The 13,221-nt window shown below is 33.7% G+C and overlaps 2 protein-coding genes across 7 annotated transcripts in view; both read left to right on the top strand.

Moving 5' to 3' along the window:
- nlrc3l (NLR family, CARD domain containing 3-like) overlaps positions 1-13,221 on the top strand; it is a 480,833-nt gene that overhangs the window by 407,919 nt on the left and 59,693 nt on the right. The gene's annotated exons all lie outside the window — the stretch shown is intronic.
- Positions 23-13,221, top strand: part of numa1 (nuclear mitotic apparatus protein 1) — a 30,265-nt gene continuing 17,066 nt past the window's right edge. For 3 of the 6 annotated variants that reach the window (XM_073923215.1, XM_073923218.1, XM_073923217.1), the window contains exons 1-13: positions 23-325; positions 1,096-1,145; positions 1,310-1,395; positions 1,788-1,867; positions 2,686-2,771; positions 6,299-6,367; positions 6,499-6,589; positions 8,107-8,254; positions 10,052-10,188; positions 10,268-10,379; positions 11,411-11,528; positions 12,115-12,255; positions 12,696-12,809. In XM_073923215.1, coding sequence (XP_073779316.1) covers positions 1,104-1,145; positions 1,310-1,395; positions 1,788-1,867; positions 2,686-2,771; positions 6,299-6,367; positions 6,499-6,589; positions 8,107-8,254; positions 10,052-10,188; positions 10,268-10,379; positions 11,411-11,528; positions 12,115-12,255; positions 12,696-12,809 — 1,224 coding nt within the window. In that variant the 5' untranslated portion in view covers positions 23-325; positions 1,096-1,103. 6 annotated transcript variants of the gene reach the window in all.

Here is a 13,221-nt window from a genome sequence, read left to right as displayed (position 1 = left end):
TGACCAATAGCTGTTCAGATACAGTGTGAGTTTGAATTTGAAAAAGTTTCAGCGAGCGGTCGATGTCACCTTAAAATTACGGTAAAACAACAGTTTTATTTATATTTATAAAAAGATATTGTGCTTTATATGGCGTTTATTGTGAGGCAGTCATTTCCGATGAGCTGTTTTGAACCGTGGAAAGCCTGAGTTAGCGGGCAAAGCATTGCGTAGTAAACAAACAAAGCTAAACACTCTCGGCTAACCAGTTGAGCGTAATTATGCTGTATTTGTGATATTATTTGTATTAAGTGCGCTGTATAACACGTTGGCACGTTATGATATAGTAAGTGTATTTCAGTGTTTCTATTAAAAAAATAAATGTCATCAGAATTAACGTTGCTTAAATGTTTTTTTCTTTTTAGTTATTAACATGCATTAGTTGCTATAATATATGATCGGGTAAGAGTTGGTTTTATATTCGCACTTTCTCCTTAATAATATAAATAGGGAAATCATATTAGCAGCTAATGACTATTAAAGTATGTTGCTCACTGTCCATCAACTAAATGATGCTAACTGTTAATGCTGTTTTGAACTTGCCTGCGATATCACACAGAAAAATCGATAGAGGTAAAGTTAGGTTTATATTCACACATTTGTTCAGTGACACACTCCCCATATTGTTTACTATGTTACTTTGAATAATCGGTCTGAAATCATATCTAGGAATGACAACATTAGCATAATTTAATTGACTGTATTCAGTGTTGTACTTTGATAGTCATTGGCTGCTAATATGATTAGAAAGTCTGAATATTAAACCAACTTCTATGAAAATTCAAAGTAGTGTTAAGCAATAAAGTTACCATGTCACTTTTCAATACTGTACGTATGTGTGCTAATATAATACCACCTTGACCTCAATTGTAATATGTTATAGTGTGTTGTCCTAAAGTGTAATTAACAATCTAAGTGTAAACATATTACTTGATGATCTATTTTAAATAAGTATTCCTTCTTTAATTCTAACAAGATGGCTTACTAAATAAGTCATAATTTGTTTCCTTTTTCTCTCATGTGCTTCATGATTGTTAAAAAATGTGTGTTTTTTAGAGACCGCCATGAAGTTTAATAAGAACAAGGCGGGACCACTTTTGACATGGGTAAGATTGTCTTACTGTTTAGTTTTTTAACTCAAAGAACTGGGTGAAGATAAAATATTATGATATTATTTGTTATTTTGATGTTTTTAATGATATGATGTCCATTTTATAGTTTAAAATATTGTTTTAAAACATGTTTAAAGTTACGGTTGCTCTTTTGACAGATGAACAGCGTGTTTCCAGAGAATCAAATCTGGGAGTTTGGTCATATGAGAGACGGCTTTCGACTCTTGGAGATCTGCTTCAAACTGTAAGTTGATTCTTTAGTAGTTAAAGGGATATTTCTCTCAAAAATGTAAAATCGTTTACTCGCCCTCAACTTGTTCTGAACACGTTTGAGTTTCTTCCTTTGAACACAAAGGTAGATATACTCCAAAATGTTGAAGAAAACGGCCGTTGACTCCTGTAGTAATTTTTTAATTTCAACTATGGATGTCAATGGGTGCTTCTGTCCAACATTCTTCAGAAAATTTTGTTTTGTGTTTGACAGAAGAAAGAAATTCATATCAGTTTAGAACCATTTGTGTGCGAGTAAATGCTGAGGAAAGTTTCATTTTTCTGTGGATTTATACCTTATAAATGAATATGCTTTAAAAACTAGCAACTTAATTTACTATTGATTTTTATCATTTATTTTTGTAGAAAGGGGAGGGAGGACGTTGAAGCTTATAAGACTTTATCCTTATACAACAAACTGGAAATCATCTTTAATGATTTACATGGTGAGTTTCAAGTATTTCCTTGTCTTTTTTTACACTTTAATATGCTGTATCTTTGTCTTTACATCAGTGCTGAGTCTGACATTAATGCTGGACTGGATAATTCATCAAGTTAACTTTAAATACTGTATTATGCAAATTTGTAGCATGCAGTTATCTCAAAATGCTTCTAATTGGCAGTATTTTTGTAACATCTGTCATGACTATGTACAGTGGTGGAAATAAGCATTCAACACGTCACCATTTTTCTCTGAAAGCACATTTCTAAAGGTGGTGTTGACTTTATTAGTTTACAAATGAAGTTATGTGTAACAAAATTAAATGACACAGGAAAAAATTATTGAACACATGAAGAAAGGGAGGCGTAGAAAGGCAGTGAAAGCCCAGACAGCAACTGAAATCTCTCAATAGATCTTCAGCGACCCTTCATCAGTGTAAATGAATATCAGCTGCTTCAGTCCAACATCTGCATAAGCAGAGGGATGAAGATGAAACCAGGGTGGACATTTCAGCAAGACAATGATCCAAAACACAGCCAAGGAAACTCTCAAAAGCTTTCAGAGAAAGAAAATCAAGCAGTAGAATGGCCCAGCCAATCACCTGATGCAAATCCATAGAATTCACAAAATAAAGATCAGATTTGTTAGATGAGACCTACAGAAGCAGCAAGATTTTTACACTCTTTACATTTTTACACTTACTTGAGCATTGCATGTGACTTCCACTGTATGTGCTCTAACTTTTGCATCATATGCAAAAACACTTTTATGTAACTTTTTTTTTTTTTTTGTGTGCACTTTTATTGCTCTCCTTCGGTACAGATGACTTTCACCTGACTGATAGACAACGTTTCCTCATTTTGGGTAAAATCAGTGAAGGACTTGACCTGGAGCTTCAGCTTGCCAAGGTTTGTATTTGTGCTCGAAGTGAGAGATTTTCAAATTAAGTAGATTAAATGTATAGATATAATAAAATATAAGGTCACACTTTATTTTGATGGTCCTTTTGTAGAATTTAAGTTACATTGCATCTATATGCCAACTAATTCTCATTAGACTATAAGTAGACTGTTAGGTTGGGGTTAGGCATGGGGTTAAGGTTAGTGTAAGTTGACGTACTTGCAAAGTTTCCTATAGTCAGTAAAATGTCTGGTGAAGGAGCATATCAGCAGATATTAAGCAGACAGTCTACTAATACTCAAATAGATCATCAAAATAAAGTGTTACCATATATGTGTGTATGTATATATATTAGGGTTGGGCATCTAAGCTATAATGCCGATCCGATACGCATCTCGATACAAAGAATACGATCCGATATATTAGCGATAAATTTGTGACATATTGCGATGCGACACGATACGATTCACACCCATATCACGATACGATGCGATAATTCAGCACTAACTAATTAAATCAAGTTTATGAGATGATGTGAAAGAGGATGCTGTGCCATTGAATGAGTTTGATTATTTATTAACCAAGCAAAACCAAGACTTTTTTTACAAACTGGCTTTTCTCTCAGAGCCAGAGTGTCAGTTTACAGTAGAGGGCCATTTTAGAACCTATAGCACATATTATTTAAGTATTTTCAAGATAAACAGAATGGATAAGTGCAATATATATTAAAATATATATATTTGCACTCTTTCAACATAAAGGTTAAGCATTGCACAACAAGAATTGTGATTTAACTTTAACTATGAAAACAAGTTTTACAAAGCTATATTTTGCCACTGATTATTCAAAACTTAAGGTGGTGAACTAGCAGTGTTATGCTGCGTTGAAACATCACTGTCACTGTAAACAACAGGCTAATAAAAATATAAAAAACCAGCAATCTTCTTGCTGTGAGGTGGTCAAACTACCTACTGTGCCACCGTGACACCCATTATTTTTATCATTATTATTATTATTAATATTATTATTATTATAATTAAATAAAAATTAACAGGAGGAGGTGTTTAAAACCGCCTAGTGCGTCAGTATAGAGAGGGCGGCGTCCGCAACACCCAGTTATATCCGCGCATAGGGTGGCAGAATAGAGGTCCGCGACACCCGCGCGTCCTCAGTTATATCTGCGCATAGGGCGGCAGAATAGAGGTCCGCGACACCCGCGCGTCCTCAGTTATATCCGCGCATAGGGCGGAAGAATAGAGGTCCGCGACACCCGCGCGTCCTCAGTTATATCCGCGCATAGGGCGGCAGAATAGAGGTCCGCGACACCCGCGCGTCCTCAGTTATATCCGCGCATAAGGCGGCAGAATAGAGGTCCGCGACACGTCACTTCATTTTCATAACCGGTCACTTTCGTTTTCACATTGGGTTTGAGGGCGGCGTGATCGTCCTCTGCCTAGAGCAGCAGTTCAGCTTGCTCCGGCCCTGCAGATGAACAATGCAATAACATCCGTTATTGGCATAGAGCGCACAAAACTTTTGCGCATGGAAAAAAAAAACTTGCAATGCTTTTCTCACAATGCTTTCACAACAACACCGTGGCGCCGCTTCAAGTGAGATTTCAGATTAGTCGTACTGCCCGCGTATTTTATAGATGCGCGGCACATTTTGCAAATTGCATCTGTCCTGTCAAGTCGTCCATCCTTAAATCCATAATGTTGCCATACTTTAGATTTAAAACTCAGTGGGGAATAAAATGTTTGTTTTGCTTCTCGCGCTTTCTGAGGGCGCACCACTAGCTTCATCCGCACACCTGATAACACTGAGTTGTAGTGTGAGTGTACACATCCGCAAATCCGTTGCTAAGGCTTACTTTATGTAGGTCGATTAAATTATGCGCCAAAAACAGGTTGACAACACTTGTTAATAAATAAAAAATACATTCTATATTAAAAAAATAAGCTGTATCTTGGAAAAACCGATGCATCTCGCAAAAACCGATGCATCTCGATTTGCTTCCAAAATTTCATTCATCCTCTGCTGCTCAACCGATGCACTCGCATCGTGCACGCGCATGACCGCGTATCGATACATATCGATTAATCTTCCCATCCCTAATATATATATATATATATATATATATATATGTATATATATATATATATATATATATAAATATATTATTATTATATATTATATATATATATATTATTATATATTATATATATATATAATATATAATAATATATATATATATATATAATATATAGTAAACCTATTGCATTAAAATAAATAATACTAATTAGAATAATTAAGAAAACTAAAATAAGCAGACAATATAAACGTGATCTATAATTTAATTTTTTTTTTCTAAATATTACAAATTGAAATGTTATTTTGGCTATATGTAAGGACTGCATTTTTAAATAATACAACATGATCATATTAGTGGAGCTTGGAGTGTATTAGGGCTGCATGAGATTGGAAAGAATTTAACATTACATTGCAATATTTTGTTACTCTGCTATATGAATACAACTTGACCAGATGACTTCTGAATATCATTCATTTTTTTTCGGCTTAGTCCCTTTGTTCATCAGGGATTGCCACAGTGGAATGAACCGCCAACTTATCCAGTATATGTTTTACACAGCAAATTCCCTTCCAGCTGCATATAGCATATAGTTCATATGAACTTATTTTCTACTGTAAAAACTTAAAGTACTCTTTACATTGATTAATTAACAAGGTTTCATCATGTTTCTTTGATTAAATACAGAAGTTATTTAAGGCTATTTTTTATCACCCTGTACTTTATTGCATCTCCGATAAATACACTGAAGAAAAAGCAAATTAAATAAACAGTAATTAATTGTTTTCTGAGAAGTCTAGCAATATTCATGTATAGCAATTGAATAATTCAATATAAAATACTGCAAAGTCTTTATTTCATGAATAATTCAATAGAATTAATCGTTATTAAAGTTACAAGTTATACAATTTATTATGCCTGAATGCTTTTAAAGTCCTCATTCAGTCACAGGCATCAGAAACACTCACAAATGATGAATTATAACCCTCAACATTGGATATCTTGCGATGTGACTATTGGGATCACATTCTGATATCAATGCTGAAATGATATATATTGTGAAGCCCTAGTATGTATAGATGATTTTTGAAACCCATGCTTTGAATAACATCATAATCATAACTTTTTTGTGTGACAAAAATTTGATCCTTTTATGCCTCTTTTAACCCCAAACAATGATGTAAATGCTTTAGTAAAATCTTTAGGCAGCTCTATTTTTTGTACAATCTTTCAATTTAATCTCTCATTAGATGTAAAGTAACAAAGTAGTGTTGAAGGTTTGTATGAAGAACAGATGTTACTTGTTTTTTCAATTATTTTTTTACTGCTTTTTAAATTAATATTATGTAATTCATGTAACTGAATATATGCAATCTATATATGCATTTAAATGATTTGCAAATCAAATATTATGCGTTTACTTGGTTATTTAATGTATGTGCACAGGTGGCTCTTCTCCTTTGCTATTGCAGTTTTAAAAAGACTAACCCTGTAGCCCTGAATTCAAGAACAGAGGTGAGTCTTTACTATTTATTGACCACTGTTTGTTACTTATTATCTAGTGCAGCTGTAACAAATATTGGATTTTGAAATGCTCAGCCTTGAACTTAAGGTTTTTATATTGCTCTTTTTTTCATCTGTTTTAGTCGGACATCACTTTCATGTTTCGTTTTGTAAGAGATGATGCCAGTGGTTTGTGTTTAGACGAAGGCCTCGATCAATTTCTAGACCAAGACTGTAAGTAGTCAAATTTTGCATGCTTTTTATTTTTATATATTTCAGTGTTGTTGACTATATAGATGTAAGCTTACATACATACATACATTTACATGACCATTCTTAAAATTATATGATTAAAGAGCACCTCATGTATGGGGTTTTGAAAAATTTCGTCCGTTCTTCGTACGTGGATTTCTCAGTTAGCTGAATTTGGATATTGACGATTTGACACGATCCAGGATCGTTTCGTTCTTCAAAGCTGATCCGACAGTTGTTGTCATAGCAACAGTTCTGCTAGGTCAAATCTGATCGGGAGCAGGTTCAATTTATATAAACAGGATTAGATCGGCTCAGTTCAAGCAAAGATAATAGAGAAAGTATGTTCCGAATTCTGATATTTTCTTACAGTAGTAGTTATATACACTTGGGAAAAAGGTTAACATATAAAGTTATAGTTATTAATAAAATAAATAAAGTTATACATATTAATAAAACTTATGCAATCTGCACCCTCGAAATGAAAGTACAAAGACTGCCACCTGGTGGTGCACAGAGAAAACTTATTGATATGAACTTTTTAGATCGCTTTAGTAAAAATTGTGTACAATAGAAATGCACGATATGTCACTTTTTTTTTAAAGCAATAATACATTTATGCTGACATAAACATGTTTTGATAGTTAATAGTGATTTGATGCTTCACAAAAGTTGCAGACACCTTTACCAATATCAAAATGCTTTTGTAAACAACCAGTTATTCTTTACACCGATTAAAAAACGGCTACTATAATAAAGAAAATCTTTTCTAAATTTAGAACTAAATACATTGATTTGCATTGAAATACATCATGAATAATCTTGACACATAAGAGTGTAAAGCCTGCAGCTCACAACAAATGTGGAGTTATTGCGTTTCATATTTGACAAGCCGTTTACTGCTAATTTGATGTATTTTGCTCACATGGATAATTGAATAATAATCAGATGATGTCATTACGCTGCTGTGCCGTCAGCCAATCGTTGCATTGCTGATCATGATTTCGAGGATCGATAGATCAGTCCTTCACAACACACGCAGCGATCTCAGATCAGTTTATCCAGACATTCTAATCTGATTTACGAACTTGTTTGAAGAACCAAATTAGCCAGAGATCAGTTATCAAGATGTAAAGATCCAGGATCTGCCAAATAATCTTAGATCATTTAAGCGAGGTACGAAGAACGGACCCCTGGAAAGACCAGTCAAAACAGACTTGGCCAGCTGACCAATCACAAAAAAGTAGACTTATGGAAGGGGAGGGGTTTATATAACTTAAGCTCAGAGCTGATTCAAATGATGTCAAAATCACTGCAAATCTTATATTTATTAATATTAAGCACATTTTCTGAGCATTACAGCATTTTCTGACTTAAGACCTGTTGTAATGGTCGTCAACTCGTTATCAGGACACTTTCAAAATTAATGTGACCTACTCTATAATGCTGAATGAAGTCTATGCTCATCTATGAATCTCCTCTCTCTCATTGGTCTATAGCTGTTATGAATCTTGCAAACTCCAGTAGCGGGAGCAGCTGCAGTTCTCCATTCTACATCGATGAGGAGTCTCCGATGTTTGGTCGTTTCCAGCGTCCTCCCAGAGTTCAGTTTCAAGAGCTTTGCACAGTGGCTTCCAGCTCAGACAGGTCAGTGTGCTTTTTTTTTTTGCTGATCCCATGGTGATGGATGAATCCAATCCAGAATATTCACAAGTATCAGTTTACACAGTTTTGCAGAAATAGCTCAAAGTGGACCTATTATGGTTCGTTTTATAAGTTATGAAATAAATATCTGATGTCCCTGCAATGTTTGTGTGAAGTTTCAGCTCAAAATTACGCACAAATAATGTTTCATAACTATGAAACTGACCCTTTTAGGCTTAGATCTTAAATGTGGCATTAAGGTGGCTGTCGCTTTAAATTCAAATGATATTGTGCTCTTTTAAAAAAAGGGTGGAGCTACAAATGCCTGTGTGTCAGCATAGTGGCAGATTCAAAAACAGGTCTAACCTCATATGCTAATGAGGGAGAGATGATCACTAGTGGGCGGGGCTTTGCCCCTTTGATGACATAAAAATGGAGACTGTCAATCAAAGTGTTTCTGCAAACTGTCTTTATCAAGTGTGATTATAAAATTTAAAATTAGTACATTTTTAACCATTAGATACTGATTTCATTTAGACTTTTGCCACACAGCTATGTCTAAACCCCATATAAAAGGGATTTTTGTATAATAGTCTAAGCTTTAAGCTTAGTCACAGACTAAAGCACAAGTCTGATCTGTTTATACTAAAAGAAACTGATCTTAGAATATATTAATATCTTTGTATTGTCTTAAGATGGACACTTATTTTTCTTCTCTAAGGCACATTTAAATCCTGGCTTGGTCTAAAACCCTGTCTGCGAAATCAAGTCTTTAATATAAGCGAAGCACATTCGCCATAACATTGAAGACTACAAATGTATTGCCTCTCAAAATGAACAATTAATAAAAAATGTTACATTTTATTCGAATTAATTGATAAACATCAACATATTTTGTGTTTCAGTAGAAAATTTACCAATGTACATGTTAACATATTTTAAAATGACTTAAAGGGGACCTATGATGCGAAAATCAGTTTTATAAGGGGTTTACACACAGTTGTGTGGCAATACTCTGTGATTTATAAGCAGCTTCTAATGGTAAAAATGTTTTAATTCTATTCGTTTTAATCACACTTGATAAAAACAATCTACAAAAAACGCTTTGAGTGACATTCTCCCTTTGTACGTGTCATCAGAGAGGGAAAGCCCTGCCCAGTAGTGACCATCTCTCCCCCATTAGCATAGGACGTTAGTTATATTTTTTTAATCTGCCACTATGCTGACACAGACATTTGTAGCTCCGCCCTGTTTTGAAAAGAGCACAATCTCATTTGAATTTAAAGTGAATCACCAAAATGAAACATTTGGGATCAAAAGTAAAGGAAAAAAAATCCAGAAATAAAATTTCAGTTAGTTATTTAGTCAGGGCAACACGGTGGTGGAGTGGTGTCACCTAACAGAAGGTCGCTGGTTCAAGCCCCAGCTGCGTTAGAAGTGTGATGTAGGTGAATTAGGTAAGCTAAATTGTCTGTAGTGTTTGTGTGTATGTCTTGGTACTCCAGATTGGGGGTTGAGCTTTGGGTTAACAACTCGCCTCATGAAACTAGGTGTTACGAAACCAATATGGTGCTGCTAAATCTCAACTTCGGTATAAATTGGCCCTGGGAGTAAGTAGGTTATTTAGTTATAGCTATTTTTGTGGTAAATACCAATGCAAAACATGTGTTGCTGTAAAATATCCAGTGGTGAAACCCTTCTTTATAAATCTATTATGTACTTTTTTATTTAATCAAAGATTGCTTGATGTTGGAATATTCTAGAGATGAATATGATTGTTTACTGAAATACTCTCTCCAGCTCTCCGATGCAGGATTTGATGAGCACGCCACACTTCCAGTTGAAGAAACTCCGCAAAGAACTGGCGCATGAAGGAGACGTGAGAGATGAGCTGGAGAAAGAGCTGGCCGATCACATCAGCATCATCTCAGAGAAAGGTATAGTGGATACCAATTTGTGGGAATTAAGTAAACCGGTGCTTTGCCATGAAGTTAAACTTCTCTCTTTTCCACACAGAGGGTCTGATCTCCCAGTTACAGCACCGTGTGGAGCGGATGCTGCGGGAACAAGGAGAGCTGGAGAAAGACCATAAAGCTGCACTGCTGGAGCTCCAGGAGAAGAACGAGAGGTGAAGAGCAATGAGCTTAAAGAGAGAGTTTACTCACTCTTAACTAGTTCAAAACCTATTTGAGTTTCTTTTTTTTAAGCAAGTTGCCAATTGATATTCATAGTATTTTTTTTTCCTACTGTTGAAGTCGCAATCTTCTGGTTTCCAACATTCTTCAAAATATCATCTTTTGTGTTTAACAGAAAAGAGAGAATTTTAATAATGGCAATCCATAGTTTATTGAAATTCTTTCATGGAAATATTGTGGTTTATTCAGTTAAAATGACACCAACAGAGATGTACTGCCAGCATATGTTAAAGGGGAAATGAAGCATTCAGTCAAGTTTACCTTATTTTGTGCATTGGATTCCACTTTAATAAAAATATATTAAACAAACTTGATTAATGTAACCATTTAGCAGAAAAACGGCATGTTTTACTATAGATTTTAGACCTAGGGCGCAGAGATCTTGAAATGTCGTTGTGTCTGACGTCACGGGGTTGGTTACGTTCGCTTAGCAGAACAGATATAATGGAAGTAAAGGAGACTGTAAAGCCTAATTTAACCCAATGCGTGAAGTTGTGGACGTGGATCTGCTGCAAATACAAGTATATAAATATATATATATATATTTATTCTATTTTTCTTTTTTCCCTTTTAATTAGTGATCATTTGATGCAGTTTGCTCCACACTTTGTATTACACTGCCTGACTGCCTGTCTGTGAGTGTAACAGACTTAACACAGAGACTGGACCGCCTAATTTAACCTGTGCTGATCTTAGTTTGTTTCAACTCGAGTGAGGGGGTGTAGCAGTGAAAACTAACAGTACCCGCCCCATTACGTCAGTAATGATTCACACTCTGCATTACACTGCCTGTGGTTTCAATCAGATCCGGTGCCGACGTAATGGGGGCGGGACTAAAAGGGACTAAGCCAAAGGGAAATTAATGATTTATTTCTCATAGACTTTAATTATGTCTTTGAGACATCAACGTTTGTATATTTATTAATTGTTAGAATAAAATGATGAGTGTTCTTTTATTTTCCAGTCTTCTCCACAGAGTTCATGAGGTTTTAAAGCAGTGCCAAGATTTAAAAACAGACAACTCTCAAAAAGAGAAAAAGATTGATGAGCTGACAGAAGAGAACGGGACTCTCAGTGCTCAGGTCAAAAGATGTTTTTTGTTTTGAAGTCCTGGTTAAAATTATGACTACATCAGATTTAGTCTTTTTTATTTAATTATTTATTTAATTATTTTAAGTATTTATTTATATAATTTTATGTTTATTTATTTTATTCTTTGCTTTTTTATTTAATATTTATTTATATCTTATTTATTTAATTATTCAATTATTCAATTTTCATTCTTTGCTTGTTTATATAAATAATTATTATTTAATTATGTAATTAAGTTTTATATATATATATATATATATATATATATATATATATATATATATATATATATATATATATATATAATAATGTAATTTTTTGTTTATTTGATTATTTGCTTAATTATTTAGTAATAATAAATTACAATTATCATTATTGTTACATTTATTTATTTGTATTAATTTATGTATATATTTATTATTTATTTTATTTGACTAGATATTATTTCATTGTTTATGTAATTTTTACATTTTTTATTAATAATTAAATGTATTTATTTTATTATTTACTTAATTATTTAATAATAATAATTATTAATTTTGGAGTCTAAAATATTAGTGTCTTTGTCCCCATCAGCTTCGTAATGTTTTCTCTCAGCTGGCGAGAGCAGAGCAGGAAGTTGCCAAACTCACAGTGGTTCATGAATCTGCACAGACGGAGTGGAAAAACAGGAAAGAGTTGCTGGAGAAGGAGCTGAATGAGGCCGTCACACACAAGGTAGACTATTTCAGTTATATTCAGCAGTACTTGGTGTATTTATTGTGTTAATCATGTTCTGTTTGCTTTTTTTTATACTTTATTTTTATTTATCTTTTTTTAAGAAAAAAAAAACAAGGGAAATAATACAAATAGTAGATTTAAAAAAATAAAATAAAATAAATAATACAATAAAACACCTGAACTTAAATGAGCAGTTGACAGGTCACATATTTCCTTACAGGTCACATGAACAAATACATATATAAATTAGATTACTCTGTGTAAAGCTATAATTACAATCCATTTCTCCCAATCTTGCAGATATTTGTCCATTTGTAGTTTTAAAGAAAAATTCGTCCTCTCCATATTTTGCACATTAGATATATGTTCTGTTTGCTTTGAGTGAAATAAGCACCAGAGTGTTTGATCAGTTTTGCTGGTGCTGTTCTCTTGTGCAGGAGTGTCTGAGTGAGCAGGTGCTGATACTGCAGGGGAAGATTTCTGTTCTGGAGGATGAACTGAAGAAAGCTCAGTCTCAGGAGAGAGGAGAGGTGCTGGGGCCCATCATGGAGGTGAGATGCTTTGATGTGATCACTTTCACACTTTTTTGTTAATAAAGAAATCCTACATCGTGTAGTTTATTATTTTAGGAAATCTGTATTATTTTTAGTCAAATTTACTATTACTAAAATTGCATCTTAGTTAGAAAAATTCATCAAAACTCATCTAGCAAAAGCAAGCCAGCCCTTGTTTAAGAGGCCTTCTGATTTTTCTGATCTCTTGAAAGTTATTGTTCATTTTAGTTTGTTGTTATCAAAAATACTCAATTTGAGTTAACTTGTGCATAACTTAAGTTCACTTTTATTTGTGAATTAGATTGCTTGAAATGTCTTCTTCCAACATTAATGCACATGTTGTTTTTTAAATTTTATTTTTGTTAACAGTATACATTTTTAACTATGATTTTTGTCCACATTCATTATT

Source organism: Danio rerio, chromosome 15 (assembly GCF_049306965.1).
Source record: "Danio rerio strain Tuebingen ecotype United States chromosome 15, GRCz12tu, whole genome shotgun sequence".
Taxonomy (NCBI): domain Eukaryota; kingdom Metazoa; phylum Chordata; class Actinopteri; order Cypriniformes; family Danionidae; genus Danio; species Danio rerio.
Note: the sequence above shows the minus strand (reverse complement) of the source record. Positions and strands in the feature narration are given on the sequence as shown.